At 39.8% G+C, this 20,974-nt stretch overlaps 3 protein-coding genes across 6 annotated transcripts in view; 1 reads left to right on the top strand and 2 right to left on the bottom strand.

The window, feature by feature from the left end:
* Window positions 1-7,738, top strand: part of ITGA2 (integrin subunit alpha 2) — a 68,536-nt gene extending 60,798 nt beyond the window's left edge. For both annotated transcript variants that reach the window (XM_042875122.1, XM_042875123.1), the window contains 3 exons: window positions 997-1,086; window positions 3,925-4,041; window positions 4,768-7,738. In XM_042875122.1, the coding sequence (XP_042731056.1) occupies window positions 997-1,086; window positions 3,925-4,041; window positions 4,768-4,857 (297 nt within the window). In that variant the 3' untranslated portion in view covers window positions 4,858-7,738. The remainder of the gene's footprint in view (window positions 1-996; window positions 1,087-3,924; window positions 4,042-4,767) is intronic.
* The window catches only part of LOC122182113 (molybdopterin synthase sulfur carrier subunit-like), a 33,219-nt gene extending 12,984 nt beyond the window's left edge, over window positions 1-20,235 (bottom strand). Inside the window, exons 1-5 of one of the 3 annotated variants that reach the window (XR_006179707.1) lie at window positions 20,178-20,235; window positions 19,900-20,021; window positions 17,002-17,148; window positions 15,825-15,960; window positions 12,066-12,174 (exon numbers count right to left, since the gene is read on the bottom strand). Coding sequence is in view for 2 of the 3 variants with exons in the window: in XM_042875126.1 (XP_042731060.1) it covers window positions 17,022-17,148; window positions 19,900-20,021; window positions 20,178-20,189 (261 nt within the window). In the remaining variant the exon portion in view is untranslated. Of the gene's footprint in view, window positions 1-12,065; window positions 12,175-15,824; window positions 15,961-17,001; window positions 17,149-19,899; window positions 20,022-20,177 lie in introns of those variants that run through there. The other 2 variants (XM_042875125.1, XM_042875126.1) reach the window with 2 other exon arrangements.
* LOC122182112 (molybdopterin synthase catalytic subunit) lies at window positions 12,066-15,945 on the bottom strand. Its single transcript, XM_042875124.1, has 4 exons — window positions 15,825-15,945; window positions 14,903-15,056; window positions 13,381-13,504; window positions 12,066-12,174 (listed from the first exon to the last, which is right to left on the bottom strand). Exons 1-4 carry the CDS (start codon window positions 15,943-15,945, stop codon window positions 12,106-12,108), a joined length of 468 nt encoding a protein of 155 aa, XP_042731058.1. The 3' UTR covers window positions 12,066-12,105.
* Window positions 20,236-20,974: the final 739 nt, after the last annotated feature.

Below are 20,974 nucleotides of genomic sequence, written 5' to 3'. Positions count from 1 at the left end.
GTTTAAGAATTGGGAAGGTGTTTTGAAACATGCTTGGGCAGCTTTCCAGTTTTCAGGTTTGCAGGACAGCCTGCCATGGTGCAGGCACGCTGTATGCTGCGGTCCATTCGGTGCACACTGATGGCTGTGGGATCACAGTAGCTCACACACCCAGTGTCAAACCCACCATACCTGAACTTGCAGTAGCAGTAGGGTTTTCAGAACCAGAGAAAAGGCTGAGGAGGCAAAAGGACAAAGAGCTCATTGCATCTGAGATGACTGGCAAGCAGTCTTACAAACCAGAAGCCGTCTCCAGTGACACTGCAGAATTTGGGACCAGTATGCTAGCAGGACATGGGAGATGGCATGGGAATAAGAGCAGCACTGAGCTGGATGCTTTTGCAAAGGAAGTGGTATCTGGCACATGGTCCCTTTTCAAATGGGAACTGGCCTGGATTTTTGTCTTCTTTGTTTAAGCTGAGGACATGAGGTCAGAATTTAAGCAGTGGAGAGGAACAGACAGTGGTAGGAAAAAAATAAAGGGGGAAAAAGAGAGAAGAATTGGGTAGAGGTCATGAGGAAAAACAGGGAGAGAACATCCAGTTTCCATTTCTTTCAAAAGCCAGAGAGATTTCTCCCTTTTTCACTGTTATATTTTTCTCATCTCTTCCCAGCTATCAGCAGCGATAGCTTTGAAATAACTATAAAAACAATTTTACTCATTCTATTTCATTTGATCTGTTAAAGAAGATAAAAGGGGGAGAGTTTTACAGTTTTACTGCTAATAAATAAAAACAAGAAAATTAAGAAATTGTCAGCATTACATAATTGCTTTCATAGATGCACTATCTTGAGAGAAATGAAAAGAAAGATCACTTTAATTTTCTTAATACTGTGAATTTCTTATGGTTCTGAAGACTTATGAAGATTTAAAAACAAGAGTTTTTAAAAAGTCTGTACTCTAATTGAGTTGTCCTGCAACAGAGCTTTATAATTTTTGTTAATCTTCTCTTTCAGTCCACTTTCCAGACATTGCAACTCTTTGCTGAGGCAGAAATCAATGTGCATAATACTGATTTATTTGTAATTGGAGAAAATACCCTAACTGTAAGTGATGGATAATTAGAATTTTTTTTTCTTACTGTGTTAAACTGATGATATTAAAGTGATATTTAGAAGTACATAGCAAATTTCAACCTCTTGTGACATATAAATATGTTGAACTGATGTATCCTTTTGGCTACATACAAACTTCTGTAAGTTACGAAAACATTTTAATTTCATCTGACGAATACCTAAAGCAGAGATAAAATCTTCAGATTTTAAAATGATTGTAGAAGTATCAGCAAACGCAGTTAAAGACTTAGGAATTTCATTCAGCTTCCTCTGCATGAAGAGATCAAACTGAACTTCTTTCTTCAATAGAATTAATTGTTGTAGATAAATAAGCTCTGGGAAACATTTTACCAAATCTGGTTTTTAGTCTTACTTCCATAACGTAGGTTTGTAGTAGGTTTGGAGTTTGCAGACAGATCTTTGAAGACCAAAGTAAGCTGTTAAGGGAGTCAAACATCTTCAAGAAAACGTGGTATAGTCCATTCACAGGCAATGGAATATTCAGTTAAGTATGTACCAAAACAGTAACTGATTGACCTATCTCAAAGTGATGATGAGACCATATTTCAGTACTATTTTTGTCATTATTTTCTCATGGATAATTCAGTTTTTGCAGAGAACCTCTAAACAGATCTTATTATAACCAAGGAAGCCTCAAATCCCTGAAGAAGGGAAAAATATGTATAGATGTGTAAGTAATGCCATGGTTTGGCAGAAAAATTACATTACCTATATTTGAAGTCTGCTGGGAATCTCTGTTTTGTGACATAGTATTTCTGCCAAAAGGTGAAACCCATTAACATACAGTACAAATATTCCACTTATTGTACAGGCTTTTTAGCTAGTTCATAGATTACATTTGACTGTGTGTTCTTGTACAGCTGGAATATAATAATACCAAATTTGCATTTCCAGCATCATTGTCAGTGATTTCAGAATGTACCTATTTCAGTGATTCTTGTTTAAGTCAGTTGACACACAAAAGGTAGTTTTTTCAGCCAACCATTGAAATATCTGCCCCTGAGACTCTTACTGCTCTGACACAGTGGATGAGCAGACCATGAAAGTTATCCACATATGTTCTGGTGAAGTTTAGTCCCATCTTTACTTAATAGGTTCTTGCCCTGTGAGAAGACTTGGCAAATGTGCCAGCTGGTAAAGGGCAGTGGACCATATACTCTTCTAGGACAACTCCCTTTGCCACCTTGGTGTTGGAGCCAGAATCAAGAACTGGTCACATAGCATGGCAAGCCAGAAGTGATGGCCACTCTCTGTCCCTTCACTCTTTCTTTGGAATGGGACCGTGCAGTGACAATCTGAGTTTGTTTCCAACTTATACTGTTATTTTAGAAAAGCAGCTAGAGTGGTAGGATTCGTCTAACTTAGTATCTACATTAAAAATCCATACAACAGTTAGCACTTCTATTAGCTCTTATCAGTAGAAAGAATAGGTATATTTGTGATGCAGTTAATTACATCTTAAAGGTGATTGCTAGAAATAGGTAAGGTGAATGATGTCCTAAAATAAGGCCAATCTTTTTCCATGGGAAACCAATGGCTATTCTGTAGGTATAGCAATAGATGAGGTGAATTCTAACCAGACAGATTGCATGTAGAAATGAGATTGGCTTTTTAAAATTATGATGAGTTAGATTGCTATGTAGTCAAATTAATTAATATCACCTTGTGATGTTATGTGGAGAAACTGCTTGATACTTTTGCGTAAAAGCTTTCAGATTCTTTCCTTGTTGGGAAGTACTGCCAGCTGGAGGACAGAATGTTAACCTGCTATAATCATCACTACAGCTACTCTGTTAGAGAATACATAAAGCCAGCCTGCCTCAGTGAAATGAATACGTAGAGCCACACCTAACACAACAGTAGAGCTTTCCAGCAGAAATGAGTTAAATCACTGAGATGTCAGCTCAGTGCAAGTTTCCCGGAAAGCTTAAGATTAAATTACCCCAGACAAATGCACTGAGCAAGCAACCCTGAGAAAGTAAACTGACATGACTTCTTTTATCATGTTTCAGGAAGGAAAGAAAAAAAAAATCTTCATGCTAAACGCACGTCATTCCAAAGATTTGACAGTTCATAAATATTACAGCAGTATCTCCTTGTGCTGCTACATTATGTGAAACTAGATAGCTGGTCATATGCAATCCAGCTAGATAGGGTATCACCTGAAAATGAACTTCCAGACATTGTATGCTATCCTGCGAGCTCTCTGGTATTTCTTGGGATGCACAGATGTCCTAGAGGCTTCTGTTTGACCGCTATGTCTTAATGCAAGTTCTTGAAGCTAACTCAGGAGAACACAGATTAATACCAGAAGATCTAACAATTAATATTGTTTCTAATGGCTGCCCACTACAGAGAATGGAGTCTGAAAACTCAGTTGGAAGTAGTCCTTCTCTAGCTGATGCAGATGAAGTCTGTTTTGAGTAGACGGGGTTGTAAGCACAGCTATTCCCAGCCTGCATGTCAGTATCTGTGGTTTACGTAGTAGCAGGGTGTCCACACTCTGGGAATAACTTTGAAAGTACCCTTGTTACCAAAAAGACAGAAAGCTGACATGAAGAGATTGTTTCTATGCCTGTTGTGTATGGCTAAGAATGATGAGAGTTCCTAATCTTCGACTGTCCAGTGCTACTGTGGTGCAGGCAGGTGCCTGTGGACCCCAGTGAAAAGGTTGCCGTTGTCTGGTGTGCTCCAGTCACTGATCTTGGCATGCGTGCACTACAGCTATCCTTAATAAGTACCTGGTTTACAAATCCTGCTTTACATGCTGTGAAAATGTTAACCCCTACCACATCTCTCTGCTTTCAGATCCCAGTTACAATAATAAAGCCGGATGAGAAAGCTGAGATACCAATTGGTGTTGTGATTGGCAGTATATTGGCTGGACTCCTCTTGCTGTTAGTACTGGTTGCTGTTTTATGGAAAGTAAGTAGGTGTTTATATTCTTAAAAAGAAAAGCAGAAAAGGATAAGTACATGTGGGCTGTTTTCTTTGGAACCTCTCTTTATTAGCACTGAACAAAACTGCATACGCAGTTTAGTAACAAGAATAATACTGCATTGGCTTTCCACTCTTGATGGGAGCTTTTAAAATCAAAATGCTGAAGTGAATCACCATAGACATGGGCAATGTGAAAATGATAAATGTGCTGCCAGTTCCTTAAAATGAGAGCAGCAGCATTTTTGTCCCTCTCCCTGTCTCCCTCCACAGTTCACCAACCGTATTTTCAGTGAGCAAGTCTGGGGAAAAGAAGCAAGGACAGAATATATGCTGAACAGGCAAAAAGAACAGAGAAGGGTGACAGCAAAAAGTGGTTTACAAAGGATACCTTGATAAGAGGAAAGGAAAATCTTTTGTTCATGCCAGAGCATTAGTTCTTGGGGGACCGTGGCACACCAAGACAGCCTAGATATCCCTTTATCTTGGCAGGGAGACTGGCTGTTCAGCACTATTATTTTGGCATTTGTTGCCCCAGGCAGGAAATTAAGGTCCAGCTTCTCTACAGTTAGGAATCATCTACAAATCAAACACTCCATGATGTGTGTGCACGCACATATCATGCATTTCTTCCATCATAGTATTTAGCTTAACCTAGAAATATAAGTACTGATGACTGACTGTAATGTGGTGTTATATCCATACTCCTCACAGTTTGGCTTCTTCAAGAGACAGTATGAAAAAATGACACAGGATATAGAAGATATCGATGAAATTACAGAACTCACGAAAGACAAAGACTGAAGATGTGTTATGTGGATAAAGAGAGAAGATCTGAGCCACCAATAGAAATTGTGATCCAATCTGTTCTTCAGCTGGAGTGCCTTAAAGCTTAATAACATTTAAACATTTTTAATTAAAGTGTTGGTGTTTTTTTTATAGATGAAAATATTTTACAGATTCTGCTCTATTATAAGAGTAACTGCAGGACAGTTTGTTGGTTTTGTTTTTTCAAAAGTGATTTATAGTGCCTTTTCTTGTATATTTTTGCCTTTCAAACAAACTTAGCCCTTAGAACTGGCAGGTCCGGAGTTTACAGTAACGTATTGCGCCAGCAACACTTCTCCTGATCCACTGCAGAGTGAAACAGAACAATTTATTTCAGATTATTGTTGAACAGCATCAGTTCGTAATTCAGTTGACAAGTACCATATGTGTAAAGGACACTTTCTATTACGTTGATGATGAATGTGTGGTGAATACTGCTTCCAGACTGGGAGAAAAAAATTCATTTTTTCATTGACTAGCTCCATCCTTATTGTTTTACACAAATTCATACAAGGAAACCTTTGTCTTAACTAATCTATGAAGTGAGAACTATGTAAGAAGACATGTATCTGTGTGCTACAGGGCAACTGGATGGGCATACTGTTCCAAAAGGTCAGCATTTCCTTGCACTAAGGTCACAAATTATTGAAGTATACTGTTTTTGGAAAATACTGCCAAATGATACATGTAACTGCCTTCTGAATGCTGTCTCTGAGAAGAAAATAAGAATTTCATAATCACTTACACCATGTTCTCTGTCATGTTATGACTGGCTTTCAAATTTCATCTGGAGAAGAACTACCAATACTGTTACGCTGGGCTTTTTGTGCGCAGGCCACCTGACATCAGTTTAGCTTTGGCATAAATAGAGAACAGAGTCAAAATCTTGCCCTTAATTCTGTACTGGAAGATTTTGCAATAGTAAGTGCATGAGTTGAGCTAAAGGGGATATGACTGAGGTCGTATGCACATGTTAGGACAGAAGATGGAGAAGATCTTGTAGGTCTTTTCCAACCTTGGTGATTCTATGATAAATTACACACTGCACTTGCTTTTTTAAGTATCTCTGTGCCCTCCAGGAGACCAAAGTTCAGTGTGACCTACATACCTGTCTTTTTTTTATTTGGTTCTTTGTCTTCATGTCTTGAGGAAATTAGCTTGTATTTTACATAATAAAGTACTGTAAAGCTCTGCAGGAACTCTGAGCACAGTTGGGTCTTTGTGTAAGCTACACACCTCAAATTTATCATGTGCTGCCCAGTTTTAATGATAGATAAGTCAGAAGGCCCTGTAAGACTGGTAACAGTCAGGGGATTTGGCCTTCTGTCTGCCTTTCACTTTCATAGCTGGTGGTTACTTAAGTGCAGTTGTGACAGAAGACACATGTGTTGTCTTTATGGATGCTGCCACATAACTAAGATTGTTTCTGATTTGATGTGATTTACTTGAAGAGTAAAACATTCAAATGTGCCTAACTGATACAGGACCTGAAGTTACGTTTTCTTTCCCCAAAAACTAGTTTGTGAATACAGTTAGGCACTTCTAGAATTATTTTCTGTGGGATGTTTAAAAAATTACATTTGAGTGTGTTTGGAAATTTTATTCAGTCTTTTTTTTAAATCACTAAAGATTAATCAGTCATGAGACAATTATCTCTTTGGCAAATAACAGCTTCATTTGCAGTGACAGCTGGATTGTTCTCACTATAATTGTATGCGTTTTGGATTTATTTTGTATCAATTGAAGGTTATACATTTGTTCAGGTTTTTTTTAACATTCTGAAAAACAATCTGGATTCTGATCTTGACTGTCAAACAAGATTGTTGCCATTAGCTGAGTTTGTGACCAAAACAATTATTTTAATTTTTTTTTTTAAAGCAATTGTTCAAACCTAAAGAATGTGGTCCTGACTTATAGTTATGAACCCTGCAAGCAAATGCTCTAAAAGTAAAGATAAAAATTTGTCTGTTTCAATCACTGTATAAAGTTGTAAGGAAGAAAACAAAATCCTACACCTACATGTGCGAGGGTCATATAATCAAGGCCATAGGAGGAATTTCACAACAAAGCAGACTGTAGCATCTGTCATTTCTGATGCTGCCATACAGGAAAGGATGTAGGCAGTGAGCCAGACTTACTTCTTCAACCACAGGTGTGAAATACAGGTCAATATCTGACACCCAACGTCTTGGTTATTTAACAGTTCATAGACAGCAACAGTTCTGCTCACCAGTCTACACTAGGTTTTATTTTGTCCCAGACAACAGGAGTCCTCTCAATCCTGGGAATAACACTTTCCCTGAAATAAAGGGAAGGCATAGCAATGTGTAAGGTTTTCTATCCTAACCACTTCAAGTTACTAGTTTTATTTTTCTTTTATAATTAATACTTGGCTAGTTCAATTTTTGTTATGGGTTACTTTACTGCACTTTTAAGTTAAGTTGGCACAGCCACAAATAATGCTGGAAATATTATGTATATTTTGTATTATGGATTTTTTAGTTTTACTTTTTTTAAAAAAAATAGCATGTTGCAAATGAAATAATACTCAAAATGTTGGACTTTAGCATGTGCTTCTGTTTGTGCTTGCAGCAGAGAAGTCAGGAACTCTTTTCAACAATCTCAAGGTATATCTGATCTTAGAATTGAATCTAGCTGCTGACTTCTGGAAGTACTAGAATCAAGTCTAAACTCGGAGTTTCACATGAGACTAGATGTAGATGGAAAAGAGAGTTTATAAGCAAACAGACTTCTGAAAACTAGTGTGTAAGCTCTCTGAGAGCAGGGACTGTATTTCTGTGGTGCCTACCTGAAGGCCTAATAGCATTATAATAATAAAAACAAGAATACTGCTGAACAGAGACTCGGTTATTTTTATACAGCACCCTAAAGAAAAGAAACGCTACTGAAAAAGCACTGCATAAAATGGGTCAAATATGTAATTATTCCAATAGCACACAGCAAAAAAACCTAAGGTGATGACTCTGTGAGGTATACAAAGCTGCACCAGCACCAGGCCTTCCTATATGCATATGATTATTTTCTATGGCATCTGAAATTACACTGTATTCTGCCAGCCCCATGCTTTGTGTCTATATACTTTACGGCTACAAACCTTAGAATTTCCACAAAATAGAATCAAATGTTTCTAATCTTAAGGCATGAGATTCTGTCATTCACCCCATTTTGCTGTTCAGGAAAACTGAAATCCAGCTTCCTTATCTACTAACTAGCATGTATTATCTGTTATATACAAAACTAGAGAGCAACAAAACCTTGCATATTAAAGAAATGATACAAATATGAAATCGATAGTTAACTACCTCAATTTATTGTTGCCTTTAAAGGTAATAAAGCATACATAATTTACACAACCTCAGAAAAGCCAAGTCCTATCTTTTCAATCAACCTTTGTGCCTTCATTTATGATTCATTTTTCATAGGCAGTCACAGGCTTTGACATGTTAGTAGTTTTAACAGTGATTTACCTCTTTCCCTCAAAGTAGCAGAAATCAAACTTTTAAAACAGAATCACTATCAAAATATATAAGGATGCTAATTTTTGTAACATGACTCATATTATCTGGACCAAGAAAATCACTGTCCTTAGATATTAAAAGAAACACTGCTCACTTATAGTCACCCACCTATTTTTAACTCTTTCTTCACACACCTCTGCAAGACAGCACTTAATGGAGAAGCCCAAAACTGAGTTTTCAGAGCTTAGGGCGAAGCTACTTTCATTATACTCCATCAACAGTTTTAGTAGTACTTGAAGAGAATACTTGAAGGAGGAAGACTGACTTTTTACGTGGATAGTAATAGGACAAAGGGAAATAGCTTTAAATTAAAAGAAGTGAGGTTTAGATCAGACATTAGGCAGAAATTCTGTCCTCAGAGCATGGTGAGGCACTAGCACAGGCTACACAAAGAAGTTAATCTCAGGAGGTGTTCAGGGCCCCAAGTTGGACAGGCCTTGGGCAACCTGATCGGGTGGGTGGGAACCCCACCCATGGCAGGAGGGTCAAATTAGAGGGTCTTTAAGGACCCTTGCAACCTAAGCCTTCCTATGATTTTATGATTAGATAGTCTGTGAAGCAGAAATTCCCTGAACAGCTAAAGGCAAAGTGAGCTGAAAGAAAAGCCAGTTTACTTTAAACTTGAGTAATTTAAAGGCCTCATTACTGAGTACAACAGTGCTAGTTTCATGGATTACAGAAGTGAGCACCTGTATTTTGCAGATGGAGCCCAGCACAGCGCGGCTGTGCTCCCAGGTGGCTGCCCGCACACACATCTGTCCCTCTGCTGCCATCTCCTGGGTAGGTGTCTCTTCCATCAGTTGCATTTTCACATTGTGTTTTCAAAATGTGTCATTCTGAGCTTCTCTTGTGAACAGAACAAAATGAAAAGTTTTGATGCAGGAAACTTAAACTTATGCAATGCTGATGTGCAGACAAAGGGAACAGTCTATTTAAATATCACCAGTCAAATCCAAGACATTTCAGAAGGACAAATTCTCATTCTGAAGACACGTTCTTCACCCCCAGCGTACCCTTTGTCATGCAGGTCACTACACTAGTCACAGATTTACCTTCTGGTTTACAGGGTCTGCTTCCAGGAACATCCATCTCTCCTCACAGCCTCATCTCTATAGCTTACTGTGACGCAGCTGGAAGAGCAGCAATGACGTAGGATTACCTTCACTTATAGTCAAATCAGAGAAAAAGCTGCACTCATCCCAGACAAGAAGATCTGCATTTATACTGTTCTGTTGTCCAGCTCATATTCATCAGAACACTCGGTAGTTTTCATCCAGCAGCCTAGTTCTGTGAAACCAGGACATGTGCAGCCTCATCTTTCTCTGACATGCAGTTAAGCAGCTGAAGTTCATCCCCAGGCCTGGAAATTTGGAAGCAGTTCTGGGTTGCTCTAGACATAGCCTCAGGCAGCTATGGTAGAGAAGAGTAATTTGCCATCTTAAAATAATTTCTCTAGCAGAGTGTAGCACAACAGAAGGAGCCTGAACAAATAGTTCAGGTTATGTATTTACATTTCAGTTACATACATTTTACCTCTATGCACATCATCCCTCCTAGGGACTTTTCCATTTTGCTTTCAGATGCCAGCAGAAGAACCCAAAGTTACACAATACTGATGCATCATTGTTCCAGAACAAAGCACTACTTGCCTCATGCACAGCTAGGGACATAAAATGACATTTCATTGTTTTGACCATGGCAGCATACACACATTGTAGCACTCAGCTGTGACTCAGTACAACATCTCTTCCATTCATTGTTCCTGGTCACTGCAGGGAAGTACACCATTATTCTTTCTCTTCTTTTCTGCACCCTCCTTCCCAGCTGCATTGCTGAAGAAGGTGCACTTAAGGTCACCCTGGACAAATCCTCAAAGAGACTGCAGCACCAGAGAAGTACGAAGGCAACAGAGTTTGCCTTACACAGGAGCTGCCCTCAATCATTGGACTTGATGATCTTGAATGTTTTTTCCAACCTAGATCATCCTAAGGTTCTCTGAATCTGTAGAGCTCCAAGTACAATTTAACTCTTCTAAGTATCAGTCTTCCTGCATCAAAGCACAGCTTGAGCATGTAAAAATTGTACAGGCTTTACTTCTATCATAAACCTTACATCACAAGGCAAGCTAGCCATTTGCTTGAAATTAATCAGTTGCATAGTAACAACAAACAAATTAATGTGCAAAAACACAAAAACACTGGAAACTGTTTGTGTCTTTGATTGTTTTTTATTGGTTTTTGGGTTTGTTTTTGTTTTTTTTTAAGAACAAAAATAATTACTTGTCTGAAGAATTGATCTGTAGTCAGGATTCCATACAATTCCCACCAAAAATGACACTCAAATTAACAGATGGCTTCTCTCCAACATCCATGCAACCTTTAACTTGTTCCGCTCTGCCTAGATAATAGAGCCAACATGGTTTGAAGACTGTGTATACACATGCATACAAGGAGCAGCTGCTGTCCTGCAGAGGAAGAACTCCCACTGAGGGAAAGTGCAGCAGCAAGCTATAAAGCTTTAACCAGTTTAACCACCTGTTTACCTGAAGTTGCATGCTTTTCTGGGGTTTATGTAACCCAGTACAGTAACCATCACTAAGCATTAAAAATGACTGACATCACTGGGGAAAATGATCACTGCCTATTTTTCCAGTTTCATTTTGTGCTGCTAGCAGCTGTGAAGGTTTTTATTGCAGACACAATGAAACAGATTCATACAGCTGAGGCTTAAGTATTGTATTATGAAATGATATATCAGCTTCAGTAAAAATGATTTTACTTAACTGCATTCCCCTTTTCTTAGAATACCTTTCTTCTCTACATCGATAACAATTAGATAAATCTGCCATTTGCCACTAGTAAAAATATCACACACAATGCCACCTTGAACTTTTAACATCTACCATACTTTGCAGTACAGAATAATATAAAGAAAACAATTCTAATCAGATAAGCAGCCTATTGTCCACAGTGGAAGAACAGGCATACTATGTCTGTCCTTTCCTCTTAGACTGTAAAGCATAAGTGAAAAACTATTAAAAATGTAAATGTGAATTTAAAGGCATATATAAGCTGTGAATTCCTTGCAATGTACATATGCAATAGATTTAACTTTTCTTTGAACAACGAATCCATTCTGATGACATTGCATCCTAACCTGCCTAAGGTCAAACTTCTAAATCTAATTAAACTTATTCTTGAGGATGTTTTTCCCGTAGAATCACAAAATTACAAATCCAAAAAAACTCCTTCAAAATCAATCATGTCTAGACATCATTAGGTGAATACAAGTTTATGTGCTATTGCTAGTGCAAGTTTGTTGCTGGCAGAGTATTAGTATCCAATTGTCTTGTTGTGACCTCCCATGAAAACAGCAAACAAAGACTACAAACACAGAAGAACTAAAGCAGTATATATCACAGAGGACTAAATGTCTTGCAGCCGTGAATTTTAGGAAAGATAGTTTTAAAAACTGACTCCGTGTTTTCAAAGGATTTAAGAACACTTAACACTTTAAGAAAATCCTAACTACTGCTCATTAATTTCATACAGTCCTGATTAAATTATTCAGATTGAAATGCCTATTACAATTGCTTAAGATCACATAGATTCTATGTAAGAACAACTCAAAGCTAGAACAGAATACTCATTAGGAGCAGTAACACTTTATTTATAAAAGAGTACAGTTATTTTTCTGAATTTGTCCAAAAGCATTCCTTGTTTTCCTTCCAAGAATACTCGTCCTCATAAATCTCCTGTGAATACAAACAAAGAATGAGAAATATTGTGGGAGTCCACTACATACAGTCACAGTTGTTTGGCCTGCACAAGCCAGGCCAAACAATTCAACAGCCATCTTGCTATTATTTGCTGACCACATCAGGACTACACTACACTTAGCTGGCAAACAGAAAAGGGAGATCATCTTTAGAAAATACTGACTTACATGTGGGCACATGCTGAACCTGGAGCTGAACCCATTACATTTAGAAGGCCTCATCTATATTGAAGTCACTTAAAGAAAGAGATCTAGAAGAAAGGATGCAGAAGCTGTATAGTACACAGCACTCGTGTACTAAATACTACCATCATTTTTAGGAATTAGAGTGTTTAAATGTTTAGAAAATGTGTTTAAAAAAAAAAAATAACACCAAGACTCAAAATACAGCATTACATCTTCAGGATAGACTGGACTACCCAACAGCAGTCCAGTCCCAAGTAGCAAATTTAGCAGCGTTGTGAACCCAATTATTCTTTCTGGAATCATAAAACTTCAGTCTCCTGAAGTAGGTGTCAGAAAAGTGATACAGAAGATACTGTTCTACACTGAGCAACTCAAGAAACTACTGTTACTACATGCCAAGTTTGGAAAGTAAGAGAAGGCAGAGGTAACGTCCACCAATTGCATGTAATCCTGTGGTTATGCAATGTGGCTCTTTCTAGACTTAGGCTGCACTCTACACACATTATTGTGTCTCTAAACGAGCTTTCAGACCACTGAATACTCCTTCACTCTGTGCTGTTGCTATATGTGTGTGTCCTGCTTCTTAATGCTTTGTGCCTATCCATAGCCATAGAGATGAGAGAAAAATAGAAAGAAATGCCACTTCTACTTGCAAACTGCAATGCCATCCAAGACAATACATTCTAAGTTCTTCCACTAGTATATGCAGAACTGAACTTTACTCAGAAGAGATGAGCTCAAGAATCCTTCACTCTTACCCCAGAAAGGCATTAAGAAGAAGAGTAGCTGGGAGGCACAAGCAAGGGAGGGTTTTCCTGGTCCCTGAATGCCACATTCAGGCCTGGTTGCATTAAAGTAAAAAAAAAAAAAAAGAAAAAAGCATCTCTACAGGAGCAACTGCTGCCCATAACACTATAGCTCCTTCCCTAAGAGCCAGCAGCAGTCCAGCTGTCTAAGATCCTTGCAGTGGCTAGAACCAAATTTGTCCCAAACATACCTTTTTCCATATTGGGACAAATGCTTTTAAAGTGTTGATGCAATGTGTTACAGCTTCAAGGGATTCTGCTCTGTGTGGAGACGAGATTGCAATAATTACACTTGCCTCTGTTACTGGAACCACGCTAGAGAGACAACAACAACAGAAGTTTTAGCTAATGCTTAACATCTACAGCACCCAAAGATTGTACCCATGTCACATCAGTATTCTGGTCACATGCACTCCTGACTCATTCACACTGAGCAACTGTCAAGCCATGTCCAAAAGATTATGCACATTTAAACAGAAAGAAAACCACAACTAAAATCAACATCAGATGCAGGAATTCCATGCTTTAAAATAAATAGAACCACCAGTCACAGGTTTTTTTTTTTTTTCTATTCTTTCTTCTTTTTTAAAAATAAGTCCATGGAATTAAGAGATGAAAATTACTATCTTGCAACAAAGGAAACTGTCCAGAAGTTGGGCTTAATAATGAACAGTAACAGGTCTGGAACAGGAAGCTAACTAAAAATATCAGAAATTCTTATGCAAACTGAGATGATATGTGAAAAAAGATACTATGTATCTCAAAGTACACAGATTTTGCAGCATAACTTTAGTTTTGCCAAATGTTGACTTCAAAGTGTGTTTCTTTTTCTATTTGGTGGGTCATTTTTACTAAGCTAACAGAAGTTGCACAAGGTTTTGTACTACTCCTCACAAGGGTAGTACTCCCAAAAGCTGCCTTCCAGCCCTCTCTACTTAGCAAGACTGCATTGGCAAACAGCTCAGAGAAAAACCTAAGTTCAAGTACTCTGAGTTGCTCTTCAGAGAGAATTAATTCCTGTCTCTGTTGACTGTAGAAGAAATCCAAAGAAACTACCCCTCAGAGTTAATATTAACCTTTGTGATCTCATTCTAAGTTCTTCCTGCGGGGTGGAAAAAAAAAAAAAAAAAAGTAAACAAATATTTGCAACACACAATGCTAATCCTGCTAGTTTCAGCCAAAAATCTGATGAACATTGAAAGCTTAGGACTATATTAAACCATTCCATGGTTTATATCCAATTAAAAAATGTGTATCCAATGCAAGGAATAACAAGAGATATTTTTACAAGTATGACTGGCAATTACAATGCCTTTCTCTCAACCTCATATTCTGACATTTTAGGTTCCATTACTTAAACCTGACAGGAAAAAAAACAGTGACACTTTGCAGCAGTGGAAGAGAACCTCACAAACATAATGGCCTGCTCTCTCCTGCAAGGAAATCTTGATCTCTTTTCTCCACTCTCAAACCATAACAGCAGGATTGAGGTTTCTGACAGCTTAATATGGATTCTGGCAAATACTACTAATAAAAATATTTTGAAAAACAAGACTTTATTTCTGAAACCTAGTTCCTTACTGACAGCACGATCCAGTAGCAAGCTTTGACGCTTTACAGCTTTTATAGACTCCTGCACAACCTTCAAGTATGCAAGTGTCATTCAAAGATTAGTATACCATTTGAAGAAGAATATGGTCTATCCGTACATACCCAAGTCTATGATGCATTGCAATATGTTTGACTGATGGCCACCTCTGTCTAACATCTCTGCAGATTTTCTTTATTTCCATCTCTGCCATTGAAGCATATGCTTCATACTCTAAGCGAATCACTTTTTTCCCTTCAAAATTATTTCTCGTAGTACCTAAACAAAAATGCAGTTATAAAAGGAAAGCAACAGAAAAAAAAAACAGAGCAAAACTCAGGACCTCCTGCTGAGGCCAAGGACAGCACTCTAAACATAAATGACTTCCTCCAGTTATGGCTATGTAAAGAGATTCTTCAAACAAAAGAAATTTCAATATACAAGGAATAAGCCTACAGATTACGAAAATACACAGTCTGTAATGCTCAAAGCTGGAACATCTTTTGTGCTAATTTATTTAAGTGCTTAGTACTTAGAAGCCCACAGGTACTCAGGCTTAAGCAAAAAAACAGTTTGAAGATCTATACCACGTATTTTAAACAACAGGGTGGAGCCAGCAAACTCAAACTGCACCGGCCCACTGGTAGAACAAAACTTTGTCTTCAACAAGACCTGAACTGTATCAGTTTTCACACAGGTGAGTACCTGTGTTTTACTGCAGTCACTACTTTCCATCTTGAATAAACTGTGTGCAGGGAAATAGCAGAGTAACTTATAAGCAGGACTGCTCTCCAGCACTGCTGCTCCATTCAGTCCTAGAACAGCCACACCAGCAGGGAAGCTTCTCACCACTCAGTCTCAATGCACTGTTTAAGAGTTGCCATGGTCTTGTTCTAAATAATTCAGAATGAGTTTTCTAAACGTCCTGGGTTCAGTCCAGAAATGCATTTATTTGAGAAGCACGAGTTTGGGGTGTGGGACAAGCTGGGTTCCATTTATTAGACTATTAACACATCCAGAGATCCAGCTCTAAAACTTTAAACTCACCAATGAAAAGAGACACTGCCCCACAGCATGGTGAAATGACCAGTTCTGACACTTCATCTACAGACAGCTTTTCAGACTTGAGCTTGATAAAATCTTTCGGCACATCCTCTCTTTCAACCATGGCTCCCTAGAAGGGCTAAAACCAAACAGATTCTGCAGTTGTTTTTGGCAGTACTAACATTTGCCAACTGCCTTTTATCCCATACTGATGCCCCAATTTATTCAGAAAACACGTACCATCTTCTTACTCACCCCAAGAGACCAGTATTCATGGCAAATTCACTTCTCAGCAGACTTGCTGAGAGAACAGTAAGTGCAAATACCATGGGAAGATCTCTTTCTAAGGCAAATGGGCTCCTGCTTTGCAGGAAAGTCCGGTGTAGTAGGACAAAACAACTAGTTGAAGGTTCAGTTCAACAGTACAATCTACTAGCACAAACCACTATGTTAGCAAATTTCTGGTAAGCCTGTCAGCCCATTCCTTCTGTCTTATCCTATAATCAATCACAGTTTAAACTTGCATTTAATTCAAAGTTTAATATGCTCACCAGGACATGCAAGTTTTCATCCTATCAGCTGTTTCAATGACACTGATGCCACTTCTAAATGCTTTGTATATACACCAGTTACCAGTTCATCTAAGGATGAGGAAGAATATAAATGGACTGAGCAGCAGGAGTAGAATAAGCTACACTGGAAAGCACGAATCTGTGCTAGAGACACTTGACCCTTTGACAGCAAAAAACAAAGTATTTTTTTAATTAGCAAACAATTCTTCTTCTGTATCATCCTTTATGTTAAAAAGTGGCATCCTTTCAGTTAAAAATCTTACTTATGCAAGCTGGATATCTACTGACAATCAGAAAAAAACTACCAAAGAAAATAAGACCTAAAAGCAAAAACAAAACAACACAGTGCCTGACTTCATTGCCAATTTTATTCCGTTTACTTGTGTGTGCTAATCATTTATTCATGCAACAGCTTATAGTTTGTGGTCAGCACTGCAATTCTCTTCTGCAGGAAACAAAAGTTATGCTTTCTCCAAAGAGTACCAGATGTAGATGGGGAATCTCAGAATCTTACCAGAAAAATATTATAAAAAGATTGTACAGAATGCATCAGATACTTTAACATTGGATGATCCTCTACAGGACGTGAAGCAAGAAGTGATACCTACCTCTCAGAACTTGCACAGATTCAGCCTCCACTAATTGGTGGGATGATTGCAACTTCGTCTCCTGTCTGCAGGACCAGAAGTTGATCTCCAAGAAGCACGTACTCCTGCCGAACAGCAAAAACCACTTGCTCCCGGATGACAGCAAGCCTGAGGGGATTGGCAGGAACACAGTTAGGTTTCTAATTAGAGTGTTTACATTCAACCACGAGATTTCATTAACAACAAACTGATAGACAGTCTGGGGCAACTGAGGTAAATGCTGCTGAGATTTAAGCAACTCTCTTCCAATATACTTCTCAAAATCACAGAATCATAGAATATCCTGATTTGGAGGAGACCCGTAAGAATCACCAAGTCCAACTCCTGGCTCCAAGTAAGATCACCCAAAAAAACAAATGACAAAACCACATGACTGAGTGCACTGTCCAGATGCTCCTCAAACTACAGCAACCTCAGTGCTACAAACCTCCCCTGTCACAGTTTCAGGCCAATTCTCTCAGGTCCTGTCACTGCCACCAGAAAAAAATACCATACATTATAAGCACCCACTTCATTGATTTTTTTTTTCTTGGAGCTAGGGAGAAACCAATTAAGGACAATTTTCAAAAGTCAGGGTTTGTCACTGGATTTTATTAAAAATTAACCAACGTAAGCCAGACTCACTTTAGAAGCTTCTAATAACTAGATAACTCAAGAATATACAAACTATCTGATTTGGGATTAAAAGGAAATGCTCTCCTTATTCAGTGTGGCTGCACTGCACAGCAATTTTTGTCAAGAACACCATCCCTCAATACTTTGTTTTTCAAGATCTCATGAAGATTCAGTGGTCAGACTGTTACTCTTGTTCTGTAACCGCAAAAAGGCTTTTGGTCTTCTGTACTTACAGATCAGCAGTCTGCTACTGATGAGGGTGACAGCATCGCTAAGAGGGCAGATAGGGTGCATTTTCCTTGGAGATGTTCAAGGCTAGATTGGATGGGGCTCTGAGCAGCCTGGTCTAATATTAAATGTGGAGACTGGTGGCCCTGACTGTGGAAGGAGGGTTGGAGATTCATGGTCCTTGAGGCCCCTTCCAACCCAGGCCATTCTGTGATTCTTTGAGAACTCTGTGATTTCTGCAGATTCTGCGTATATCTGTTGGCCTTCACATCTGAGATGTTGGTGTGAGAGTCTACAGCTCTGGATACTATGAAACAAGGTTTGCTTTCACAACAAAGTGCAGTCACACAGAGAGTATGAGGACAACACCATTGAGGCACTAGAAAATCATGCCAACTTTTTACTTTAGCAGATGCAGCGTAATAACTGTATTGTTTGAGAGTACAGAATCTGGCACAGACAGCGAAGAGCTGCATTGCCTAGAAACAAGCAGGCATGCCAAAAGGGTACATGTAAAATTCAACTTATTTCCTACCAGCCAGCTAGACTAAAGCCAGCTAGGCAAGGCACTGTCTGAGCGAAAATCAGTAGCACTGTCTTGGAGGACAGACTGAAGGGAGGGACTGTACAAAAGTAAAGCAAGCCACTAAAGAACAGACTACAACTACGGAACTGAAGTGCCCATTAAAAGGATGGTTTCTAATTAATGTCACTTGCAAGTTAATTCATTGGGGAAAATGGGTGGAACAGAAGAGCATTGTCAAGTATGCTCAAGCTGCAGTTTGAATATCCATTAGCAACGTGAATAGAAGTCTGTGGTCAGTGCCCTACAATTATGTTGAGTTTTTCCAGAAAATCTAGGAACAGAAGCATTTTCCAAGAAGGCCACTGTGAAAGGCATGTGCACATGCAAAATGTAGGACAGCAAGTCACCTTTCAAAACAGGGTGAATTTGACAAACTACGATAAACCGTCAAAGGTGCTAGTGCTTCTGATACCAAATAGAATAATACGTTACAAAGTAAAATACATCCATTCCTTACTCTAAAACTCTACTTACCCATCTTATTCTACCCATCCCTTCCTCTTCTAAAACTCCTTTAGAAACACTTAGCATTGCTAAATTTTTATTCTTTTTCTCATAACATTTTAGCTTGAGCACAGAAGTGTTGAGCACAAAGGAAAACTTTATAAGAAACTAGAAAACTAGAGCTAAAATGGTGGAAATCCTGGTGCATTCAGCAGTAAGCCCATAACTTCTGTTATGCGCTATACTTTTATTCTTTTTGACTAAATGACGCTACACCTTTCTGCATCTGATTTATCATCAGTAGGCTCCAACACACTCTTCAGCCTTGACCAATGAAGGCATTCTTGCTGTCGCCCCCAAAAAACAAGACTCCCTCTGAAATGCAATCAAGAGTGCCTTTTTTTCCCCCAGTCAGAAGAGGCTGAAAACAGCTGAGCCTATTTCTTGTGTAAGGGTTGTTTGGCAGGAAGCTTGGGCCAGGGCCTTAGTTCCCTTCTTCACTAGCCTTCCAGAGACTGCCATAAACTGAGAATACAGCTAGAGGTAAGTGATCAAAAAACACCTGCCTATGATCAGACCTTCTTACTTTATCGCTGCAGCTGGGCTGCATCCCCTCCTGGGACACCTGGCCTTTCCACAGGTAGTGCTTTCTGCCTTTATGCAGTGCCTTCGTGGAGGCCATCCTGGACAACAGGACCTCAGACCTCTCCAATACCCAGCTGTGGGGTGCGTTTATCGGATTTAGCCTTTTTAACGTAGATGTAAAGCCGCAGTATTTGCAACTGGCTCACAGCCAAAACGCTCACTTGAGGTTATTACAACACAAAGAGAAGTTCACTGCTGTTCTGATGCCAAAGCGCTGCTGCAGCCTCTAGCTCGAGCCTGTACGATGAACTTGTATTTCTTAAAACAAAACAAAAACTAATCCTCCACCCCACGAACGTCAGGCTTTATGCACCGCCTGTACGCGGCGCTTTCCCCAATACCTGGGATGAATCTTAACGATCTCTTCCCAGAGCTGGAGGGAGGTGATCCGCTGCGGCACAGAGACGCTCTCGGAGCGCAGCCCCACCAGCTCCGCGCTCCTGGCAAAGTACAGCACCGTCACCTGGGGACGACAGGGGGACGTTTCTGTAGGCGACCGCGGATCCGCGCTTACTGCAGGCGGCTCCGCACTACGCTTCTGCCGCGAGAACCGAGAATGCCCCCGCTGGAGACCAGGGGGGTGCCCGGTGCCCACTCGCGCCCGCCCGGCGGCACTCACCTGGCAGCTCATGGAGCCGCCGTCCGCAGCCCGGCGCCCTTGGCCTCCCGGCGGCCCCCGCGCCTAGGCCCGGCCCACCGCTTGCGGCCTGCAGCTGCGGCCCCGGCTCCGGCTCCGGGTTTTAGGCAGGGCAGGGCTGCGTTTCGGGGAGTCCGGTTTGGAATGGCCTGTAAATTCTCGGAACAGGACCTTAAAAGGCAGATTTTGAGATGGGTGCAGCCTTTGCAAGTAGTTGCAGATGTTATGCATTCAGTGCACGGAACTTCTCATACATTTATATTTATCATAGATATACCTAATATTACAAAGCCCAGAGTCTGTTAAAACATTCTTGAAAACCTTTCTGGAGTACAAAGGTTGCAGTGGCACGGTATCACCTGTCTCCCCATGGACAGCTGCAGGCCTTCAGTTGCTGCTCTCCTGGGAGGAACGTGAGCTGGTGGTGAAGGCAGCACAGCAGGACACATGCTAGGGAGACCTTGGCAAGCTACCAGCATAGCTGTGCCCCCGAGCCCTGTGGCCAGCATTATTTCTGTACTGTTCATCAGACCACGCTTGTAACCCCCTGGCCAGCAAACAGCTCCTCCCGTCACACCGAACAGGGAAATCTGTAATTACTCGTGGAGACGTGAAGCTTGCAGCGTGCCAAAACTGTGGTATGGGCAGGTGGTGGCATCCTGACTAGATGCAAAAGAAAAAAAAAAAAAAAAAAGTCTTCAAAATAAGAACTAGTATCCTGTCATTCCAAAAGATCACTGAGAATGGAAACAGGCCTTCCTGTGTACAATTTTTGGCAC

Source organism: Lagopus leucura, unplaced genomic scaffold, assembly GCF_019238085.1.
Source record: "Lagopus leucura isolate 7727_CA_CO unplaced genomic scaffold, USGS_WTPT01 Super-Scaffold_100014, whole genome shotgun sequence".
NCBI lineage: Eukaryota > Metazoa > Chordata > Aves > Galliformes > Phasianidae > Lagopus > Lagopus leucura.
The sequence above is the reverse complement of the archived record's forward strand: the minus strand, read 5'-3'. Positions and strand labels throughout refer to the sequence as shown.

What these genes read in the sequence shown, in the direction of transcription:
- LOC122182112 (XM_042875124.1), bottom strand. Translation starts at nt 15,945, where the DNA reads ATGGTTGAAAGAGAGGATGTGCCGAAAGATTTTATCAAGCTCAAGTCT. An exon ending in GGCAGTGTCTCTTTTCATTG is followed by an intron (nt 15,057 to 15,824) that starts GTGAGTTTAAAG and finishes ATTTTTGTTTAG; the next exon opens with GTACTACGAGAAATAATTTT. An exon ending in TTGTCCCAATATGGAAAAAG is followed by an intron (nt 12,175 to 13,380) that starts GTATGTTTGGGA and finishes TTGTATTCACAG; the next exon opens with GAGATTTATGAGGACGAGTA.